General features: G+C 43.1%; 2 protein-coding genes across 2 annotated transcripts; one reads left to right on the top strand and one right to left on the bottom strand.

The window, feature by feature from the left end:
* The first annotated feature begins 1,566 nt into the window (after window positions 1–1,566).
* On the top strand, window positions 1,567–13,039 carry LOC118769990 (insulin-like growth factor-binding protein 7). The gene is made up of 5 exons (XM_036517432.1): window positions 1,567–2,074; window positions 6,374–6,483; window positions 9,221–9,331; window positions 10,148–10,274; window positions 11,767–13,039. The coding sequence occupies exons 1-5, from the start codon at window positions 1,651–1,653 to the stop codon at window positions 11,784–11,786; spliced, it is 792 nt and encodes a 263-aa protein (XP_036373325.1). The 5' UTR covers window positions 1,567–1,650; the 3' UTR covers window positions 11,787–13,039.
* Window positions 13,040–17,250: 4,211 nt separating this feature from the next.
* LOC118769570 (zinc finger protein 501-like) lies at window positions 17,251–20,068 on the bottom strand. Its single transcript, XM_036516715.1, has 2 exons — window positions 19,651–20,068; window positions 17,251–19,097 (listed from the first exon to the last, which is right to left on the bottom strand). The coding sequence occupies exon 2, from the start codon at window positions 18,822–18,824 to the stop codon at window positions 17,445–17,447; it is 1,380 nt and encodes a 459-aa protein (XP_036372608.1). The 5' UTR covers window positions 18,825–19,097; window positions 19,651–20,068; the 3' UTR covers window positions 17,251–17,444.
* Between the last annotated feature and the right edge of the window lie 2,500 nt (window positions 20,069–22,568).

A 22,568-nucleotide genomic window follows, 5' to 3' on the forward strand; every position in this document is an offset into this window, starting at 1 on the left:
TTTATTGATGGTGAAGGGACGGATTTCTCAATGGCTTAAAAGTGATGAAAGTCCAGTTTGGTGTTTGTGCAGCACCGCACAATGCAATCAATGTTATTTAATACAGCTGTCGTAACAAAGGGAATTTTCATAGAGTGCATTGCATGGAAATAATGTGAGTTGTAGCAGCAGCTGTACTGTTACATGAAGTGGCTGGCAGCATAACAGCAATGATACTCTGTCAGCCTACAGTGAGGGTATTCCTTTTACGAGAAAATTGGATTCGCTCAAACTGAAGTGTGTGTGTGTGTCATTCTATGAAAACAGAGGCACACTTTGTGACTGAAGCTTCAGAATCGAGCAAAGGAAACAAGAATTGTGTGTGTGTGTATGTGTGTGTGTGTGTGTGTGACAGGTAAGGTAAAGATGTCAGAAATATCTGTCAAATTCCTCTCAAGATCCACCCTTGACCTATTTTTTCATATAGTTTCTTTAAACCCCACCTCTCAGAGAAAACAACAAACCCCATAGACATCTGTAGACTGTATTGGGTAGTATTGGATATATTCTTGCCAATGTACTGACAAAATGCATCTAATCCTAAATCAACCATAGCGGTTTGCCACCACATATGGTATGGCGTTATGCTCTCCTTATTTTAAAGATTTAATATTTTTTAATCTTAAAGGTACTTATCCTTTTTATCACTGTTTATCTCTGTTTACCTTTGAAATTGACTGGTGGTGCACACAGCTTCAAGTTCCATTACAGTGAGGTGCATTGTGGGTCTTATGTGGGTCTATGACAGTGTGGTATGTCCCGGGCAAGATGCCCCCGTACCCAACCTGAAAACACACGCACACACCTACTATCCCCTTTGAAGAGCGCCCCCATGTAACGAAGACTGCATCACCCTCGAGACCTGGCATTTCTGTAGTGTACAGCCAATCTCATGACGCAAAAGGAAGAGCTGCCCCTGCCAGGCAGTGTGTGACTTGTTTTATCAAAACATTTTCCAGCAGAGGGGGGGGGGGGGGTCCTGCTTCAGGAATGTCAGATGAATAAATAAGACTGTTTGTCTCCTGAGACCTCAAATATTTCTCTTCTGGACCAGTGACCATTTGCCAATTAGCTCGTCTGAGAAAAAGGTTTCACATGAGAGCGTTACAGCGTGATCCTCGCATAAAGTCGCCCAAGAATTTGTCGGGAAAATATGATTCTATTCTTAAGGACACAGGACTTCTTTTGTTGAAATATCAGATGATAAGAGTTTTCTAATACCGACATGTAAACAACGATTACACCATGAAGTACTCATGTCCTACATCGCCGAATGGAATATCATGTATAAGATGTGTGTCATTTGCACATGGACTTCATTTACAAAGTCGCTAAAAGAAGACTGAGAGAGTGAAATCTTACTCAGTGTTTTAATATTAATATAAATACTATCTCGTTAAGATACAGCCAGTTCAGACGCGCATGCCATTATCCTAACATATTTCAAGTGGTGTCATGTACATGGGAAATCAGCAGCAAGCGCAGCTCAGTTTTCGGGGCGGGGTTGAACTTCAAACTTCATTAAAGTTAGCGCAGAGAGGAGCGCGTCTCCAGTGTGCTGGTTGCTGGCGGCTGTCAAGGTAACGTGTAGAACCTTACGGTGCCGACAAGATGCTCACGCTTTTTGTTCTCGTGGTTTCGTTAACTTTTACCACCGCGGCGTCCGGGCGCGTTGCGCGGAGCTGCGGTACGTGTGAGATCAGCAAATGCGCCCCTCTCCCGACCGAGGGGTGCAAGTTCGGCGCCATTCTGGACGGCTGCGGCTGCTGCGAGGTCTGCGCCGCCGGGCTGGGAGAGCCGTGCGGGGGGCGCGGAGCGTCCGCCAAGCGATGCGCCTCCGGAATGGAGTGCGTGAAGAACGAGGAGGAGAAAAACAGCAAACTCGGTATCTGCGTCTGCAAGAGCGACTACGAAGTGTGCGGCACCGATGGGGTGACATACAAAACTGGCTGTGATTTGAAAGGTGCCAGTCTCAAAGCCGTAAGCGAGGAGAAACCTGAAATCAAGGTACTCAATAAGGGAAAATGCGCACAAGGTAAGGATGCAGCCACTTTCATTTAGTTAGGGCTTTCCGTGTGTCTTCCCTCCTGGTGCCAATCATATTAACATTTTCTTTATTTTCATTTATAATAATGTAGAACTATTACTAAGGTGCAGGTGTTGTAACCCTAAGATTGCCAGATGCGACAATTTGGTTTGCCAGGTAAATTCGGATGTATAAATAGGCCTACATACTATGTAAGTAATGTAAGGCTGTAGAGTTGTTACAGAGAAGAACAGCAATGTAATTAATGTAATGTGATGTTAGGCTTCTTGGGGAAAAAGTACTCATTTAGGTAGAAAAACGAGGTGTGGTAAGTATACTTTTCAATAGAGATTTTTTTTTACATGCAGGGAGAGATGGATTAATTTATTTGTTGAATAAGCTACAACTAACAGGATAAGCTATCATTTTCGGGTAGCCACGCACTCATAATTAAAAATTAACAGTTTTAAGAAGTCATACTGCCAACATACATAATCTATATATTGCCAACCCCCTTCAGTGCCCATGTTGTGTTTTCCCGTGTCTGAAATCGTCCACCAATGAAAAATGAAAATAATGGACGGATGAGACATCTCACGTCCCGCATACTTCTGACCACTCTTAAAGTAATCAGGAAATAAACAGGAAGACCGATGAAATACTCTGCCCAATTTCAGAATCTGCAACAGCGGTGATTTAGTTTGACAGGGACCTTATACTGTCCCACCACCCAGAACTTCTCTTTTAAAATATAAATCATATTGTTTCTGTAAATAACGTCAGTGTTATCTGAAATTTCCCTTTAAAAAGAAGCATTAGGGATTCTGTCAAGAAGTGTATCAAACCTTAGAAATGTTGAACTGACCCTTGCTCATTAAACGGCTGAACAGCGTGCTGCAGATTCAGCTGTGACACGGGAGAGATTTTTGAACCTGAGTTCACAGTGATTCCAGACAGTAGGTATCTTTAACTTCTCTGAATGTACATTACAGCAAAGATTATTAAAATTAGGCAGCGTTTGTCGTGTTTAAATAATGTTTTGTTGACTACAATCTGTGTTCCTCCTGATTGCGATTTAAAGTAGATTCACAAGTTGTGGTCGTCGATGTCAATTGTAAAAAAAAAAAAAAAATGTTGCAATGTGTTTCTTCTTTGTTTTCAGTCTTTCAGAAATGGAGGGAGGTGGGGGAAATCTGCCACGTTTACCCATACCATGATTTATAGTTAGATCAATGTATTTATATTTTGAGATATCTCTGGCAACTTTTCAGATCTCTATAACAATTTTTCTCAACACCACTTTTTATTTCCTCCATAGACACCGATATCGAGGGTAACATTACTAACATTTTCTTGATTCATGTAACTGAATTTGCTGAAGCCATTCAGGGTACGCGCACTGCTCATGAATACAGGGGCTTTGTCTCATCAGGCAATTAAACCTGCAACCTCTGGTTTAGAGGCCCTGTTCTTTAGCCATCAACAGCAGTACAGTGAAGAAATTTACTGCAAACAAGTCTAACGTCGTTTGACTCTCTGAAAGTGGAACGTGCATAGAGGGTGAATGATTACACAACATTTACACTGTGCATCAGCTCAGGTGACTATCTGGTAGAAATCTAGCCACATCTCACTGGCAACCACAAAACCGTAATATCTTCACCTGAGCATAGTGTGGAAGTAAACAAAACAGGGAGCAAAAGTAAAAGGAATCAACACTACGGACAAAGGCATTTCTCAGTGTCAAAGCGAGATAAGCCGAAAGCAAACATTTCCTGAATGGGTGGCACCCTGAGCCGCTCAGTGGCCCTGAATAGACATGTTTGTCTGAAATTCCAGTCTTGGGGTTTGCGAGGTGGGGAGGGCAGCGGGGGCTTGACTTTGAGCCTGAAAGGAGATGATCGTCAGCTCTTGCAGAGACAGGGACGAGACCTGTTGTTTTAAAGCAAAGCTGGGCTGTTTCGGCTCAGTGAACCCTCCCCCGTGATTAATTATAACTGCATGCCAGGCTCGGGATTAGCCAGTGAATGGGCCTGGTTAATGAAAAAAAAAAAACCATCCCAGTTAGCAGAAACGGCATTCCGTGCTCAGCCCCCAGCTAATTCGCCCGTGTGCAGCAGTTCGGGGCGGAGCCCGACCCGGCAGGCCGAAATGAACACAAGCGAGGCGTGCAAAATCTCTGAACATGAAATGTTTCCCAAACGTAGTTTTAATGTCATTGAAATGGCGTGACCTTCCCTCAATATAACAGAGCTGATGTTAGAACTGAGTTCGCTAGCAGGGTTCAATCAACAATATTCAGGCTATTTGTGAACTCCAACTATATTTTTAACTGCTTTCTCAGTACATGTTCTCTTTACCTCTGCTGAGGATTTTTAAGCAGGCCAGCCATAAATGGTGAATTTGACCAATGTGCCAAGACTCGAAAGTATGGGAATGAAGACATTCACAAGGGGTCAGTGCTCAAACAACCCCCCAAGCCCCAGAAGCCCTTTTCAGATCACCAGGGGAAACTGAAACGGCTTAACTGGAACCATGTCCTGCCACAAGCTCCCATAGCGAAATCGGTTGTTTATTGAGGCCGTCTGAAGGCGACCCGGCGAGAGCACGATGGGGGTCTTCGGCAATATTTAGCGGAACCAAGAAATCCGTCATCGCCCCCAGCATCTGTGCAGTTGCTCAGGAAATGAAAAGCAAACACGACGTGACGATGGCGTCAGCAGCCGCGGTCTTTCCCTCCACCGCCGTTGGGGGGAAATGAAGAACAATCGAGAGGGGCAGGATGCGGGAGGGTTCTGCCCGCAGGGAAATAACCTGGGCCTGGTCACCCAAGCCTAAAGCAAGACCCGCCAATCCCAACCTGCCTCTGAGCTCTCTCACCTCCACCATTGATTGGTGGAGAAGGGGGGGGGGGGGGGGGTCACATGATCGCCCCCGTATTTTCTTCCGTCTCTTCACGAATGGGATCGATGAGCATTTAAGGCCTGGCTCACAGGAAACGTGGGGAAATGATTGCCTCTGTGTTAAGGAAGAAATAATTGGATTTCGAGATTCTGACTGTTAATGGTGGCAGAGGGCTGTGGTGTTGGTTTGTCCTCACTTCTTCATCCACGGATTTACGCTCTTAATTTGAAACACTTTGACAGGAATGGTGGAAATTTCCAGAGGGAAATATGATTTATTGACTCGACCCCCAGAAGCCACCAGAACAATGCTTTAGAGATGCTACATCTGTGTTTGTCCTGTAACAGGAACCTTAATATAATTTATGTCTCGTGGCAGCTTGCATTGAAGGTCATGCTGAGCAAAACAGAAAGGGTAGTCAAAATGTAAGTTCAAAAAACAAACATGTTAAACGGGTTTGTGTCAAACAGTCCCCAATATCCTGGCTCCGTCATATGCGTGTACGACTGACTGCGCCTGAACCTTTTATGGCTTTTTAAGTGAATTTATTTCATATCTGGAACTGTGTTTTATTTTTCAAAACAAATGTGGTATGGTATGTCATGTTCGTAATCTTAATGAGGTGTCTGTGCTTCGCCTCCAACCAGATACAGTCAAGCAAATCTCAAGGGAGCGTATTTTCAGCACAAATCAGTTACAGTTAAGCCGACAGACAAAAACATATCCTCAGGCAATACAAGAGTGACTCAAAACTTTGAAACATAACATGACCAAACATGTTCTGCTATACAGGTGTCTTAGGTGGCAGGATTCTGATATTCCATCATTTTTCTGCGCAGATATAGGTGGCAATAGGCTCCCTGTTGAGGTTGAGCTAACTGGCTGATTTTACTTTATCTGTCCAATCTCAAGCCTCGGCTCACTCTGGGTTGCTGAATTAGCACATGTACCAGATATTACAGTCAAGCTGTATGCATTGCTGTCTGATCTGCTTCTAGATGGCAGTCTTTAACTAGCTTGCAGGCCACTGCTGAAAGCTGCCCCACAGACAGCATGATGGGGGAATATTTCACCTTGTCATGGATCACTTCTTGAGTGGAATGCCTGTGCAAAGCTGGGCAGGAATCATTACCCAAGGGCAATTCCAGCAGAAACCACCTCTGGGGATTGACGTGAATTCCTCTGGAGTCTAATGTGACGGGGTGGGAGTGTCCCATCCATGTGGCAAGCCAAACCGAGCAATAGCCTTTACAACTCGCCCACGATAACCCCGCCCACTACAAAACCCTGGTCTACATCAGCTCTCAGTTCATGTCTTTTTTTCATCCTCCCCTGAGCGAAGGATGAACTTTGAGATGGATTTGCATTTAGAAGGCGCTTAAATCAACCATGTCACCTCCGTAGCTCCTGTCATTGTGACCCCTCCGAAAGAGATCTGGAATGTGACTGGCTCCCAGGTCTTCCTGAGCTGTGAGGCCATTGGTGTCCCCACCCCCATCGTCACCTGGAAGAAGGTAGGTGACCAATGGGGATGTAGGGCAGCTGTGAAGTAGGCGGGGCACTGCTGATGGACAGGTGTCTAGTGGGAGGGGGGAAGGCTATAAGAGATAAGGTTTCTCATACTGAACCAGGTACACTTTTCAACAGCATCTTCAGGTGAGAGTACATTTCTGGGCTGCAATGGCTATCCAAATGTATAATATTTTCCAAGGACATTTTTGGAAATATAGAAATGGGTTTTTTATGTATTCCTTGCATCTTCATGACTTAATAATTCCTGAAACAGACACATGACTAAAATAATTCCCGTATAACTGTTTTTCAAGGTCTGGGATATCTTAAAATAAATAACTCTTACTTTACAAATGCAGCCTTTTAGGCAAAAATATTAGTTGTTGGATAAAAAGCAGGTAGATTGGATGCTGAGAGAAACTAAACTATTGAAAGCATTTCCGTTGAGCCCTGTGCTCTTTGTGTGCAGTAGATGCATATGGAAAGTTGTTTAAAGGTACAATGAATTGTATGCACAGCCCCTGTAAATACACTAGCCACAGAGACAATAGCCACAGAAGAGGAAACAGGAAGGGCTGTGGAAGCAGACTATATCCCATCACAACCAGACAATGCAGCACTGACAGGCCAAGCCTTCAGACTGAATTACTGTACCTGCGCTTTAAACACTTTTAATCTTTGAAGAGTCTAGATCGATTTTCTTTGGTCCCCCAAATGGAGTAAAACGCATTAGTGTGGACCATAGATTTGCAGGCACCATTCAGAAGGGACTAAGAGAAAATATGATCACAAAGAATTTGTAATGAAAGGCAGGCAGTCAAAAGCTGCCAAAGGCCAACAGAAAACCACAGAGAGCCTCTCTCAGTCAGGGGTCAGAAAAAGATGGTGGGAAAAAAAGAAAAGGTCAAGAAGAACCAGGATGTGTGAAATTGATGAGTTGGAAGTGAACCAAAATGACCACAAATGGACCAAATGTGATTCTAACATTGATCAGCTTAAAAAGATACCACAAACAGTATAATTTCATTGTGGGAAGGAAAGCTGAAGCCGGGTAAAATGGGCGTGCTGTGCCGCGTGGTAACAGGGCACGCGAAAGTCTGGCGAATGTAAGGTTCATGATCTCTCGGGAGCTTTGCTGTCGCACAGGGGGTTAAACGGAACCCGTGGGCCCCGAGGCTGCGCGGCAGCTCATGCAGAAAAATGTGAGGGAGATTTCTCACACTAAAGCCCTGCTGAGTCAGGGAAAAAGAGAGAAAACAACATTACAGTGAAGGCAAGACATCATCGGCTTCTCTCCAGGCCCCCTAAGAGTTTAATTACAGTGAGTGGCCTGTCAGAGTGATGAGCATGGCCGTTTTAAGAGACCCCCCCCCCCCCCCCCCCCAAACCCCTCAGGCCACAGGCAGGTCTCTGCCCGGCTCCCTGCTCATCAGGTACAGCGGCGTGGCTGCAGACGGCTCTCGCACCCGATGCCGAGAGAGGGGCATGTGACCGCTCTCATGCCTGGCTTGCCGTGCCGCGCGGAGCTTCGGCGTCTGGCGTGACCGCCGGCCCCCAGGAATGAGGAATGTGACATGGTCCCCGGCCTCCCCCCACAGACAAAGCCCCTTTCACCGGCACAGTGTCACACGACCCCTCTGAGGATGAGAACAGACAGCCCCTCACGCCAGAGTCAGGGCAGAGGGTGACAAAGGCCATGTCCATCATTCTGCATAGGAGTCACCCTGTGACCAAAGGTTTTTTCTCACTCTGCGTGCAAAGATGAAATCTAATAACCTTAATCAAGTCTAGGCTATTCAGCGCTCAAATTTCCCACCTCTACTTAACTCTTAGACTGTGGGATATCATCCCCATGATAAAGAGTGTTTATAGCATGTTATTACGCACAGAAAGGACAAGACACCATTTTGACTGTAAGGGGTCACTGCTTCTGATACTTTAATTGGCGTGAGTTTTGTACACTTAATTCCTGCACAATGGGCACTCAGTGAGATTTCCTCACAATAAGAGTGAGTTTGGGTTATTCTGAAATGCATGTAAACCTGGGATAACATTGCTTATCCTTATATGCTTAAAAAGATGTAGCAATTTAATGATAAGCAGTACACATTACATTTTAAGTTCTATTTTGTTCAGCTGCATATTGTCTTGTATGCAATTTGATGTTATGCTAAAACCAAAAAAAAAAATCAAATTCCCACAAATGAATAGTTATCTTTAGCACTGAGAAGAATATAATGGAAGAGTTCCATTCGTTAAAAACATACAGTAAAAATTTAATTGGAGTGGAATTAATTGGAGTTGAACGCTTTTTTATGTGCAGTGAAATGGTATCCTGTACCAGTTGAACCTGCTCTTGTGTTGTGGCAAATCATTAACTCCTCATGACTTCATGAAGTCTGCTGGCAAAGAATCATCGTTTGTTGGCCAACCACCCACCACTTCTGTTTGTCTGCCGTGCATTGATTTATTTATTTGAAATAAAAAATGCTGTTGTGCAAGGGTAGGATTATCTCCAGGGCACTGATTTTGTTAATACTACTGTTGTTTTAATTTGTTTTAATTCCAGTTCTTCCCCAAATGCCTCTGGGTTTTTAGGTTTTTCGATTCCCTCTGGATTCCCTCTGGAACATACTTTGTCCAGGGTTTTGTAAAACTGCAATTGTAAATGTGGGCTAATGCAAATAAATTTCGATCAATTGATCGACTGATGTGTCGTCACATGTCATTGTGTGCCAGATCTCTCCCAATACCAAAGGAAAGGCAGCCCTGCTTCCTGGTGACAGAGACAACCTGGCCGTGCAGACACGAGGGGGCCCCGAAAAACACGAGGTCACCGGCTGGGTCCTGGTGAGCACATGTCCCACTTTTCACAAACACACTGCTGGACCCTCTGTCCCAAACACGGAGGCGCTTGGCCAAAATCTATGACCAAACAACCCCAAAAACTCATGAGATACCTTCCTCACATAGTAGGCCTGTGAGGATTTCTTAGTTTAATGTACAAGTATGGGGAGAATTATTGTTACAAATATAACAAATGCCATCCTCAGACTCTTCATATTTAACACAATCCAAATCCCAGACGATTTTGTCTGATTTGTCACACTTACTTAAAATCTCAAAACAGTACAAGTGAACACCATTAAGCCCTGCATCACTGTCCTTAATGATTGACTTTGTTACATTGAGTCTGTTATATGGCAGGCTCAGAAAAGTACTTCGTTTCTGCACGTTACACAATAAGCTACCAGCATTGTTTTTGAGGATCAGTCTATTCTCCACAGAGGGGGTAACATCTGTGGCCCTGGCAAGTGACCTTGTTCCAATGGGGACAGGAAGCAAAGAATCGTCTAAGATTTCGGACCCTCTCTGTGAAAGATCACATGTCCTCACAAGGTGGAAGCGTGAATTCAGGAAGTCTGCAGTGTAAACAAGGCTTAGCTACCCATGCATCCGTGGTGGCAGGCGTTCCCTCCACAGCCAATGGCGGCAGCCATTTGTCCTCAGGGATCATAATGCTTTCTAGTTCTAATCAGGGGCACAGAGCCCTTTTGCAAGTCTGCATCGCCCAAGTAGCTTGGAAAACCAACGACACTCCCAGCAGCTTTTGCACCTCCTGTTACTGCGGTCGAGAGGGAGACCGTAACCGGGTGTGTGTTGCAGATTTCGCCGCTGACCGAGGCGGACGGCGGGTCGTACGAGTGCCACGCCATGAACGCCAAGGGCGAGGCGTCGGCGGTGGGCAGCATCCACGTGGTGGCGTCAATCGATGACATCCCGACAAAGAAAGGTGAGGACATGCACGCTCGGCACCAAGAGAAACTACAGAGGGGCGCAGCTGCAGTCCAGGGGAGGGGTACATAAAGTCATAAGTACTATGTAGACATCAGGATGTAAGGAGACAACTGGGGGTGCACTGAGGTCCTTGTAAGGGTGCAATGCACCCCTAAGCACCCCGTTAGCACCAGGCATGAGGACACGGCTGCACACAACCCTCTCTTCGCACATTAAAAGGGTGCCCTCAGGTCACTAGCTTCCCTTCCAACGCGTGTCACTCGACACATAGATCTTGTTGGCATCTTTGCGGAATGTTTTTGGTTGGGAAGATGCCAACAAGCGTTTGACAACAGACCCCAGGAGGAAGGTGCGCAAGCTGGGCTGTCAAAGCACAGACACGCACCAGTGACCTCAAATTTGGAAACAAGTGTCTGGCCAAGCACTTTCCCTGGGTTTCTTTTTTGTCGTGGGACCGCCCGAGATGCCACTTTTCCCCCTTTTCTGCATACACATGATCGGCTAAGGAGGCCGATTGGCTGCCTCGATCGATTTGTATGCCTGTTTCTGAAGAGCCGGGTTGAGGAATTCGTCTCAGGCTGCTCCTGCTCGAACACGCCATCTCGTGCCCGTGCTTGGCCCAGATCACTCGTCTGTCATCAGGAGAAGGGGGCGTGTAATTGGGATTTGCCTCTGCATGCACTGACAGATGCAGAGCTCATGAGGGAGCGCTCAGGGCTGCGTGTGCAGATGGATACTTTATGAAAATAAAGGTCAGAAATTTGCATTATTTTCCTTTTAAAAGGTGGAGGCCCAAGGCGGATCCTAAATGTTCCAGAGCCCTTGGCGGTGCATTCCGAGCACCTCACAGAGATTATCCCTTCGCTAAGCTCATTTGTGGTTTGCCTAAAGCTTTTGGTAAAAAAAAAAAAAAAAAACAAAGGAGGCCTGGAAAGGGTTGCTGCATATACACGCCAAAGCTATTATTGAGCTTAGTGTGAAAAAGAAAGGGAAAACAAAACAAAACAAAGCTAAGAACAAGTACAGAACTAAACTGTGGGGGAAATGCAGGGTGGTTTTGGAGGCCCCAATACCAACTGCTGTGAGTAATGTAATGCCGTGTTTGTGTGTATCTCTGTCTCTGTGTTACACTGAGTCTCTGTGTCTGTCTGTGTCTGTCTATGTCTCACTGTGTCTGTCTGTCTCTTTGTGTCTACCTCTGTGTTTCTCTATCTCTGCCTCTCGCTGTGCCTCTCTACATCTCTGTGTTTCACTGTGCTTCTCTGTGTGTTTCTCCATCTCTCTGTGTCTCTGTCTTGCTGTGTGTCTCCTTGATTCTCTTTGTCTATCTCTCTGTGTCTCCCCTTCTCTCTCTCTTTGCTTTTCTGCCTCATTGTCTTTGATCTCTCTCTGGGTGTACCCTCCTCTCTCCATGTCTCTGACTCTCTCCGTGTGTCCCCTCCCCTCTCCTTGCCTCCCTGACTCTCTCTCGCTGCGCCTCCGTGCAGCTAACGAGGACGAGCTGTGAGGAGGTCGGCGGCGTGCACATCGGGGGAGGCCCCCGGCAGGACTGGGAGCAGCACCACCCCACCCTGCTGGAGACCCGCACGCAGAGGAGAAACCAAACGGCACACATGCACCCACAGTCACCATGCAAATGCTGCCAACACAACACATAACCTGCTGTCCACTGTGACTGTCCTTCCCCGCTCAGAGTGCTCTTATACAGCAGCACTGTGAGGGGGAAAATAGCACTTTTTTTCACAGACAAACATATTATCTCACAGTATACAATATCTGCAAAAGCTTCCGAGTGTATTTTTTTTGTAGGCAGGGTTGATATGCTATATCTTATTTTCCATGTACATCAAATGGGTTTTCGCCTTTAACGAAGAAATTCCTACCCCACCACCGCCTGAGGAAAGACAAGGAGATGGCGGATACCTCACCCTTCAGTGTCCTATTTAAGCACGTTCCCCCGAGGGTGTCCCTTGTACAGTACCTGACAAGCCATATTGAAAAGACTTTCACAAGCCATTGTGGGGTGGGTAGCTGGAGACAGACAGCTGAGTAGGGCCCACAGCCAATGCATTATGGGATTATCTGAGCATGTGTGTGACAGCTTAAGTTTAAAAGAAATTCAATACTGTATGATGGGATGGTTATAGGATAGTTCAGGTGGTGGGCAATTATTGTATGAGTAAGATGTAGCCTTTTTTAATCTGAAAATTCTGTAAACTAAGCTTACTTGCAATGAACGACAACTTCTGTCCCTCTTTCTTTCATTTAGTTTAAATTATATTAATATGCTGTCGTGTACCCAGGCTAGAATTTTAAACATAAGCACTGTACTGCATGCAAGTGTCTCTGGCGAGCACAGCCAGGAGTAGCTTTGCACTCCACTTTGAGAGCACTCCGTCACGTTAAACCGTGCTACTGCTTCGACTATCATGTTACTCTGTACTCCTTTTTGAGAAAGTCTGTGCTTATAGTTGGTTTCTATTCAATACCTGAATGCCCTTAAACGGAGGACTATCATAGTCCTACCTAGCTTTCAAGGGAGGGAGAATTTCAAGCACGGTTTTAAACAGAACACCAAAGATCAAATTCAGAGGCTGAACAACATAGATCTGTCTCCAGTTTCACGAGATAGGTTCTATTTTGTACTCAGTTTTGGATTATGGACCACTAATACAGGTTTTTATTATATACTGCACATTGTATCTGCCTTTCTCTAAATAATAAACATACACATGTTGTGTGTATTGGTGTGAAAGGACACTTAATTGCTGTTTGTCAGAATGTGTCACTTTGGGGGACAGTTAAAGGGAGGGTACAGGTGGATATATCTGCCAAATGGGACTACAGGGCTTGTCATGGTCAGGTGCTGTTTTTGGGAGAACACGGCAGGGGTATCTCATGACATGGAGGAAGGCTGGGGCTTCTGTGAATAGCAAATTTTTGGGGGGGAGGGGGTCAGGTGCTGTTTGTTGTATGCACTGGCATTCATTTGTGCTGCTCATAATTGTCTACAGCAAGCCTAAGGTGGGGTGGAGAGCTCCCATAAACACATTGCTCCCTTAGCCTGTGTTTGGTCTGAGTGCATCTGTCCCACTCTCTGAGATAGTAACATTGGGTTGGACTTGCCTAAGTGTCCAAGCCTCCTTTGCCCAGGCATGTTAAACCTACTCAGATCAGAATGTGAGCCCAAGCGTGGACCCTATTAATCTCTCTGGGCTTCAAGTATGGGAGGTAAACCAATGAATGAAAATGTGTTACCAATGAGCTCTCAGCACGAGTTACAGCTGACCAATCAGAGGAATCCAGGGTCATCCAATAAAGGGTTGTACAGGGCTGGGGAGCAGGGAAGGGTGTCAAATGACAAAAATGAAAACCAATGAAAAATCCTTAAAATTTCCATACTTGTGAAATTAATAATTTAAGCAATTTCCAAGAGGGTTGTTTTGGGTGTTTTGGGATTAATAACAGACAGCATATTGGGATCCACTCATGTTTGATGTTACACTTGCTCAGGTAGGTGGGGCTCATCTCTTCCATAAAAATTATGAGGTTCAGTGCCAACGAAGGTCGTTGTCTGCGGACACGTGATGGACAGGTTTGAACCTAAGCGCCTTATTAACACAATCCTTCTCTATTTAAAATCAAAACTGCTCTTTGATGTTATTATTCACAGAGGGAGATCACCTTCAGGGATCGAATGGATGATGTGGTATAATGTGGTGGCTAAAGATGATGTCACTGGCCACGTCTTCACATGTGAAAGTCCAAGGAAAGTCCTCCTACGTCTATTCCAGTTCACCCACAGATTAAAAATTGTATTTTGCATAACACTAATATACACTCAAGGTAATGGCATTCCAAACATCATGATAGGTATACGTGTCAGCAAGGTGATCCGTTTCATTCTCATGCCTGTTGACATTGCATGGGTAATGTAATAATAATCTAATATATATATATATATATATATATATATATTGTCAGCTATATATATAAATGTCAGCTATGATAATTGCCCTGAATGCTGACATCTGCAATAAATAGTGTCATGTCACACGCAATTCAGCAATGTCCACAAAGGGAGAGGTGAGAGAAAGGCATGCCTTTGCCCTATCTCATGTCAAGGCCTTTTCCTGGAAACATTACTGACTGGCTGACTTTGTGTGTTACTCCATGCTTATAAATCAGGAATGCTGACACAACCCTTTCTTCATCCCTTGGTTTCAAACAGGTCGAGTTTACACTCTTTACGAATGGAAGAACACAAAGAAAGTTCAGTTTAAAAGATGAAATATTATGCTTCCGTGACAACTTTGCTGGATAAGATGAGGCAGAAATATTAAGATAATGCCCTGTGACACATGGAAAATTTGCCCTCACAATGATGAAAAGCAGAATGGTTTCGTGCAGCAATACCGTGACTTAAGACTTAAGATTTCAGTTACCGTTATTCAGTCCTTATCTAAACGCTAATGTAATGTATGTAATGTCGCCCCCTAATGGTAAAACTTGTACTTATTCCACTTTTCCATGCTGAAGTCGAGATTGAATTATGTAGATAATTCAGACAAGTACCGATGCTAATACCTTAAGATCGCCACAAAATAATATTTCAGAGGCTGCTGGTAAAGCTAGGTGCTAAGTTATACATCCCACCACCCACCCCCAAAAGAGAGAAATATGTAGTACTGAAATAGAATGTGAAACTCAGTTTTGCACTGAAAGTAGTTCAGACTTTAGCTCCTTCAAAACAACAAATCACTGACACTTTTTAATTTTCCCTCTCATTCGCAGCCCAAAGGGGTCTTTTTTATGCTACAAACCATAAATATGTTATGTAATGTACATTTTTTTCCACAATCACATTGATAGCTATTGAATTATTGAATGACAATTCACAACAATAATTATTCACAACCTGTTACAGATATAGATGATGATTTCATAATCACAAAGTGCTTTCTATTACTGGTTGTATTGTCTAAGCTTTTTTTTTGGTAGCACCAACAAAAAACCTTAAAAAATAAATACTTCTCTGATTACCAATTTATTACCTAAATGTTTCGTAACCCTACCAAAATAAAGTATCCTGTTTGAATATGTGCAAATTCTATACCGATATTCCAATGATTTCATGGCTATCATTTTATTTACATAGAATGCAAACCATGAAAACATTGCCAACCTTAAATATACAGTTAAGCTCTTGAATTTTACTACCAATAGATATGTATACCATATAAAGCAGCCAAACACATTGATATGTGAAATACAAGCATGCTTTGATGGAAGCTTTGGAAAGGACAGTAAAATTCAGCTTCAATAAAACCTTAAAGAGCCACCCAGTAACTTATATTATTCCCATCCCAGTCAAAACCTTTGAGGGTCCTTCACTGTTAAAATATAACCCCAATCTTGTCAAAGAGATGATGCAGACTTTGGCTCAGTCCTCTTGTCCTAAGATGTCAAGTTGTCCTTTTAACCTCAGCAGTGGTAATGACAACCCAGGCCCTCTCCATCTAGAATAAAAAAATCCACGACCACTTGTGCGACCCCCTAATCCTGAATCCAACCGCCTGAGGAAAAAAGGTATAACTGACCCAGAGTCAGTGGTTGCAGTCAGAATCTGTGATCACAAGTTTCAGTGCTTGCAGTCACAATCTGTGTTGACAACAAGCTCCGTGAACATGACCTGAGGCGATACAAAGACGAAGCTCAAAGCAGTGGGCGTGACAAGTTCTTTCAAGTTATCTTATCAGGCATCTTCATGCTTTCCACAGGTTGTGCAGTGGTGAGGATTCCGCTGTCACAGGTGTAAAGGAGGCTGGTTTGACTTCTTTAAGCAATTCTGAGTCACTGAATACTGCAGTTTTTTTATTTTAAATATTTAAAGCCACTTCTTCACCTCTTCTTTTTTTCTGGTGCCTCCTTGTATTGCTTAACATCCTTTCACGAAAATGTCCAGACTCTCTCTTACTGCTCACACAGATCCAAAAAACGTTTTCAACAACATTTTCCTTTCACTTTAATTTCAAAACAGATCTGGGCTTTGGGTCGACTGGTTTATGCATACACATCACACCAGAAGTAGGCACCAGTGTCGCTCCAGCAGAATTGAACAGGCAAGAGTACGCCTCAGAAGCAGCAGTGCAGAAAGTGAGTCAAAGTGTTTAACGCGGTTTGGGATCTGGCAAATGAGGGAGTTTACGGCGACTCCAAAGTCCACCTTAGAGCGGCGTCCACTATTGCCAAATTTAAAGATTAACCTTGTGCCGAGCTAAAGATGTGACTGCCTGTCAGCTGCACGATCTGTAAAGGCTGCCTGCTACAAGTGGTCCTGGTTTTTCAGCTAATCAGACAAAAGCTGATTCAAACGTCTGTTTAAGAGCTCAGCTGTAAACCAAATTCCAACTCTGCAGGACTGTAGCTGTCAGCCCCTGGCGTAAGGCTTTCTGAGGTCTTTTGAAGGAGTTGTTGGAGCTGTATATGCAGTAAAACACTACGGAAGGATGTGAAAAGCTTCTTTTCTGAAAATCACTTAAAAATGATAACTCCACATTTCTGCTTTCGCAAACGACATGGCTAATGAATGGAATGTTGTTTTTCTTACTCCATTCTCATTTCATCCACAGCTAAGTTTCGCAATCCATAATTGCAAGTATAGTAATCAAAAGCCTGAATACACTGTTACTTTAAAGAGACAGAACAGTGTTTAGGCATTACTTGGAGCATGCAGAACAGAAAGCTATTCATTAAACAGTAAAGGTTGAAATGATAATTCATCTGAGCCAACCACCTGGCTCTTTCACCGTTTTCATTTAATGAAATGAAATTTATGCTCAATTTATGTATTTTTACCTTGTGTCACTGTTTTTATTATGTACTTATTATAATGCAATGAAATACATAACAAAGCAATCAGCGAATCAATTAATACATTCTGAGACGTTGATTTAAAAAAATCAGCGGGCTCTAAAATGAACTTCATTGGACTACTTTAAAACAGTTACTTTGTGTTATTCGATTATAAGCTTGGTCAAGTGTATTTGGTCTCCCACATTATCGTACAGTATTGTATAAACTAAGATAACTAGTTAACTCTTACATCTGTTATTAAAATGGCAAAGTGCAAAGTAGGAGGGCTGATTCAGGTCCCAAGCTCTGATTACTGAGCACTAACAACACTCTTTGCTTCGGTGGATTCTTTCTTGTGATTTCGCTGATGATGTTTTAAGTTTCCTGACTGACTGAATCTCTTTCCACACACATTGCAGGAGTATGGTTTTTCTCCTGTGTGAATTCGCTGATGTCTCATCAAGCTTTCCAACTGCCTGAAGCTCTTTCCACATTCTGTGCAAACGTACGGTTTCTCTCCTGTGTGAATTCGTTGGTGTTCTTTAAATGTTCCAAAGGCACTAAAACTCTTTCCACACACTGTGCAAGAATAGGGCTTCTCTCCCGTGTGAATTCGATTATGAGTTCTTAAGTGCTCTAACTGATTGAAGCATTTCCCACATTTGGTGCAAGGGTACGGTTTCTCTCCTGTGTGAGTTCGCTGATGTGTTCTCAAGTGTTCCAACTGATTGAAGCGTCTTCCACACTCTGTGCAAGAGTGTGGCTTCTCTCCTGTGTGAATACGCTGATGAGTCTTTAAAGTGCCCAACTGCCCAAAACTCTTTCCGCACTCAGTGCAACAGTAAGGTTTCTCTCCCGTGTGAATGCGCTGATGATTCTTTAAAGTCCCCGCCTGACCAAAACTCATTCCACACTGCGTGCAAGTGAAGGGTTTTTCTCCCGTGTGAATTTGATAATGTGTTTTTAAATGTTCTAACTGGTTGAAACACCTCCCGCAGTCTACGCAAGAGTATGGTTTCTCTCCGGTATGAATTCGCTGATGAGTCTTTAAGGTTCCCAATTGGCCAAAACTCTTTCCACACTCTGTGCAGGAGTATGGCTTCTCTCCAGTGTGGATGCGCTGATGCCTCAAGAGGGCTTTTGACTTCTTGAAGCTCTTCCCACACTCTGAGCAAATGTATTGTTTTTCTCCCGAGTGCAGCTGTTGGTGTTCTTTTAAGCTCTGGAAATCATAAAACCTCTGCGTGCACACAGTGCAAAAATACGGTGCCACTGCTTCATGCATTTGATGATTCGTCTCTGTCTCGATCTGAGGAAACCACGTGGTGGATTCGCTCTGTGTTACTGCATAGGAGGCAGAGTCAGAACACTCATCGGGTCTGTGGATAACATGTTGCTCTGGTTCCTTGAGGCCCAATTCACCAGCCTCTGTTTTTATTAGTGTATCTGAGTGTTGCTGTTCACGCTTAATGTACTCCAGATCGTCAGTCTCAACTTTTATTATGTTATAATCCAGACTAGTTCCAGGGGCCTCCTCTGCACTTGTGAACCACCCGTCACATTTATTTTGTGTTGTGTTTCCTGTGTTATTCTGGGTTTCATACGAGTCCCATTCTTCTCTCTCCGCTTTAATCAGGTCGGGTCTCAATGCAGGCAAGACGTCGCCTTCATTTTTTGCAGGAGGCTCCATCTCACAAAGAACCACTGTGAGACTGAAAATAAAAATCAGAGCGGCTTCTCAGACACTAAAGAACAGAGGCCAGTTTGCCGATTTCCGTACATCATCCAGGAATGGCATTTCTTTGAGTCTTCTATGTCGAGATGTAACTCTTTCCATCATAATCTACAGCACATCTCCACGGTCCTGTCTGCTTGCGCGATTTTGGATGCACCCCAACATTGTAGGGAAAACCCGAACTCCCACCAGAATTGCCTCGGAGCGATCAAGATGGAGTGATACTTTCTGGAAGAAAATCAAATAACCTTTAGAATGGGACTACAAACTTTGCGAGAAAGTAACTGCATGACCAAGTTAACACTGCGGTTCAAAACTCTGATGTACATATACCTTTAATTTCGATCTGACCAAACGTCTGCGTTGACTAAGCTACATGACACTGAAGCTAGCGTTGATAGCCAGTTAGTTAGCAATTATAAAACAGTTGTCCGTGTTTAATAATGTGTAATTAGAAGCGTTAAGCCCATTGCACAATGGCTAAATACGCCCTTAGTTATAACGTACCAAAATATGACACGCAGCTAGAAAACGAGCCACGTTTGCGATTTGCTATCGCGATTTGGACCGATTTAAGGAGGCTATCGGCTAGCCGGCTATGTTCATAATAGCCATCTAATTTAACAGCTGGACAACAGGACAAAACATGTATTCGTGGTTATCGTTTCGGTGTCTTTACCGATTTAGCCGACCGTGCACGTAATTTACGACATTGGTACTTAGGCCTTTTTGGTAATGTTACAGAGAACTAAAAGCAGGGGGAAGACAGTTAGCAACTGACCTGCGACTGCTGTGTTTTCAAGACGTTGTTTTACTCCGCAGATCCGCGCACAACTACCAAGGCTAAAAAGCAGTCAAATTCGACGGAAGCACCACGATCCCGTCTGTATAGCTGCTGTGTTAAATGCTGGTTTGCTACCTTCTAGCGTCAACACTGCCGTCTATGATATTCACTTGCTGTCAGCAGGCGAGAATTCTTTTTCTCTTAATCGGTTTAGTACCATGTCCTGACGCGTCATGGCGAGTGGAGAGAGAGCAGGGATTGGACGATCCAGTGCAGAGGATTTCTTTATCTATGGGTCTAGGCATTCCTGTCCTCAGTAACCAACAACCTACTTTACAGTAACTCCTAATAATCAAGCAGTGACTACACGGTTAGCTGGCATGCCATAGGTGTGTGATTTTCCTGTGCTGTAGTCCTTTCGTCTGGCTCGCACAGGATTGTGGGGGTTTCGAAGGATTATTTCAATCGGCAAAGACACTTCATTCAAGAAGGTTGACTTCCCTGATTTCATATTTAACAGCTGTGGTTCTGGTTTGTTCCTACAGTATGTTCAGAAGTGAACACAGAAAAGTATACTGTATATATATAATCATATAATCATTGCATTATATATAATATACGTTACGTAATGTACGATACGTTATATAATTAATGAAGAATGCAGACCAGTTGTGAGAAATTACAAATCTTGTAAAATCTGGATTGTGCCAAATTTAAACGTCTGTCACTCCTTAAAAAAAAAAAAAAAAAAAAAAAATATATATATATATATATATATATATATATATATATATATATATATATTTTAGGAGTGTACTAATAACATAAAATTAACACTGAAAAAGAAGTCATGATTAAACAGAAACTTCCTGAAGTAATGTGAATTAACAACAAAAAAACACTGGCATTCTCCTCATGTTCATTTGCCCGACCCAGTAAAATCTACAAACTGTCAGCCTTCAAAAGCATAGGTTTTTACCTGATATAAACCTGTCTCATAAACCCTATTGAGATCAACAGAAATTAAGCAGGAGAAATAACACAGCTTCATGATCACTATCCTCCATTTTGTGTTTACAGTATAGTTTAGCCAGATCCAGACTACATATCCCACTCCCACCTTTTGCATATGGTCGCACTCTGCCTGTTTAGCATTCCCAGGTCACCACAATCTCTGATGTACACCTGTCCAAGAGTTTGTGAAACCCGTGCATAAAATTGTACATTTTCTGTTTCTGCATGGATATAGTTTCTCACCTACGAGTGCTACATGTATGCAGAAACCAGCAATCTTGCCACCACATGCAAAGCAATCAGGCAGTGGTTTCAGCTTATTGGATGTCACCTTTTAGGAGTGGCTGACACAAAAGAAGCAAGAATTTGATATTTACAATGTCTAGGAGAAGCACAAGGAACATAGCAACAGTAACTGTATACCTTCAGGCAGTACCATATTAAGGCCAAACTACTTTTTTCCCATGAGTACTTTGGGAACTCAGAGACTGATCTGTGTAAGGTACTGGGAAGATGTAAAGGAGAAGAAACTTAAACCTACTTCAATCACCCAAAGATAAAGGTTGAAAGCTTTTAATAACCCTTACCCTCCCATAGGTGTAGCTTAAAGACACATTTGCTGTATTAAAGAGCGTCACAACTTAAAATGCCGAACCTACTGATGGAACTTCAGCTTAAAAATGCAGGGTCTCAATTTAGGATTTAAGGTAGGTGTCAACCATCTTGGGTCATGATGCAGCAGTGGAGATAACTGCTCCTTTACAATCAAAAGGATCCAGGTCTTGCCAGACAGAAACCTACGTATGAGGGTGCTAAACGGTTAAAGTGTCCTGGAGGACCCTTACACTATTCAGCATGGTCCTCTCTGTCCATCAGCCATTTGTCTATATACTGGGTTACTCACATATATAGGCAGAGAGGTGCACATTTTTCATTGTTAAAAAAACTGATCTTAAGTTTACTAGAATATTTGCTTTTTATGGTAGCAACAGTACTCCTGGTTTTAGGATACCCTACCCTCTGAAAAAATGTCACTGAATGAAATGGCCAGAAAAAATGAGGTCATTGAGAAAACAGTGTTTTTTATTGCAAAAGAAACCTAACAGAAATAACATACTATGATCTATCAGTCCTGATCATGAAGAGAACATTCTACCGAGTCAAATGCTTAAAGGGTCCTGAACCCCAAATTTCATTACATCTGCTTTTATTATAACCGCTTCAACACATATAAGACAAAAAGAAACACATCAATACTCATCAGCTTTTATTGAGGGAAATATAATGAACAATTCTAGAGTATCTACAGATCACAGAATAGTTCTGATAAAGATATAATCAAATGCAAGAAAAGCAAACTACTTAATATCCCTTTCTTTCTTGGAATGCACAAAACATTGCGTTCAACTTATTCTTACAGTTGCCCGAATGTTACTCAAAGAGAAAAGAATCCCCTACGTAATTGGCCCCTCATTCGTTCAGTTGTAACTGACAGATCTGGGACACTGTGGCAATGAACCACACCGTTTTTACATGCACTTTATCAACAAGAAAAAAAAGTGGATATGATGCAATCACACAGCGGAGACAAAGCTGAAAAATAACATATACATATCTGACATTGAAAGTACATGAATGTAAAACAGTACCAGTACTCTAAAAATAAAAAAGACATGGACAATACCTGATAATGCTGCAATTGTAGTATGTGTATGTGTGTGTGTGTGTGTGTGTGTGTGTGTATGTGTGTGTGTGTGTGTGTGTGAAGAAAAGTGAAAACATACAACATTATTATTCATTTATACAGAGATAAAACAAGGGAGTGCATACATACAGTGATAAAGTACAATCTAACCATCTATGAGTGCATTTTCATGGGGAATATAGACTTGAACTGACAG

This window comes from Megalops cyprinoides, chromosome 22, assembly GCF_013368585.1.
Source record: "Megalops cyprinoides isolate fMegCyp1 chromosome 22, fMegCyp1.pri, whole genome shotgun sequence".
Taxonomy (NCBI): domain Eukaryota; kingdom Metazoa; phylum Chordata; class Actinopteri; order Elopiformes; family Megalopidae; genus Megalops; species Megalops cyprinoides.

What these genes read in the sequence shown, in the direction of transcription:
- LOC118769990 (XM_036517432.1), top strand. Translation starts at nt 1,651, where the DNA reads ATGCTCACGCTTTTTGTTCTCGTGGTTTCGTTAACTTTTACCACCGCG. An exon ending in TAAGGGAAAATGCGCACAAG is followed by an intron (nt 2,075 to 6,373) that starts GTAAGGATGCAG and finishes TCACCTCCGTAG; the next exon opens with CTCCTGTCATTGTGACCCCT. An exon ending in CCATCGTCACCTGGAAGAAG is followed by an intron (nt 6,484 to 9,220) that starts GTAGGTGACCAA and finishes ATTGTGTGCCAG; the next exon opens with ATCTCTCCCAATACCAAAGG.
- LOC118769570 (XM_036516715.1), bottom strand. Translation starts at nt 18,824, where the DNA reads ATGGAGCCTCCTGCAAAAAATGAAGGCGACGTCTTGCCTGCATTGAGA.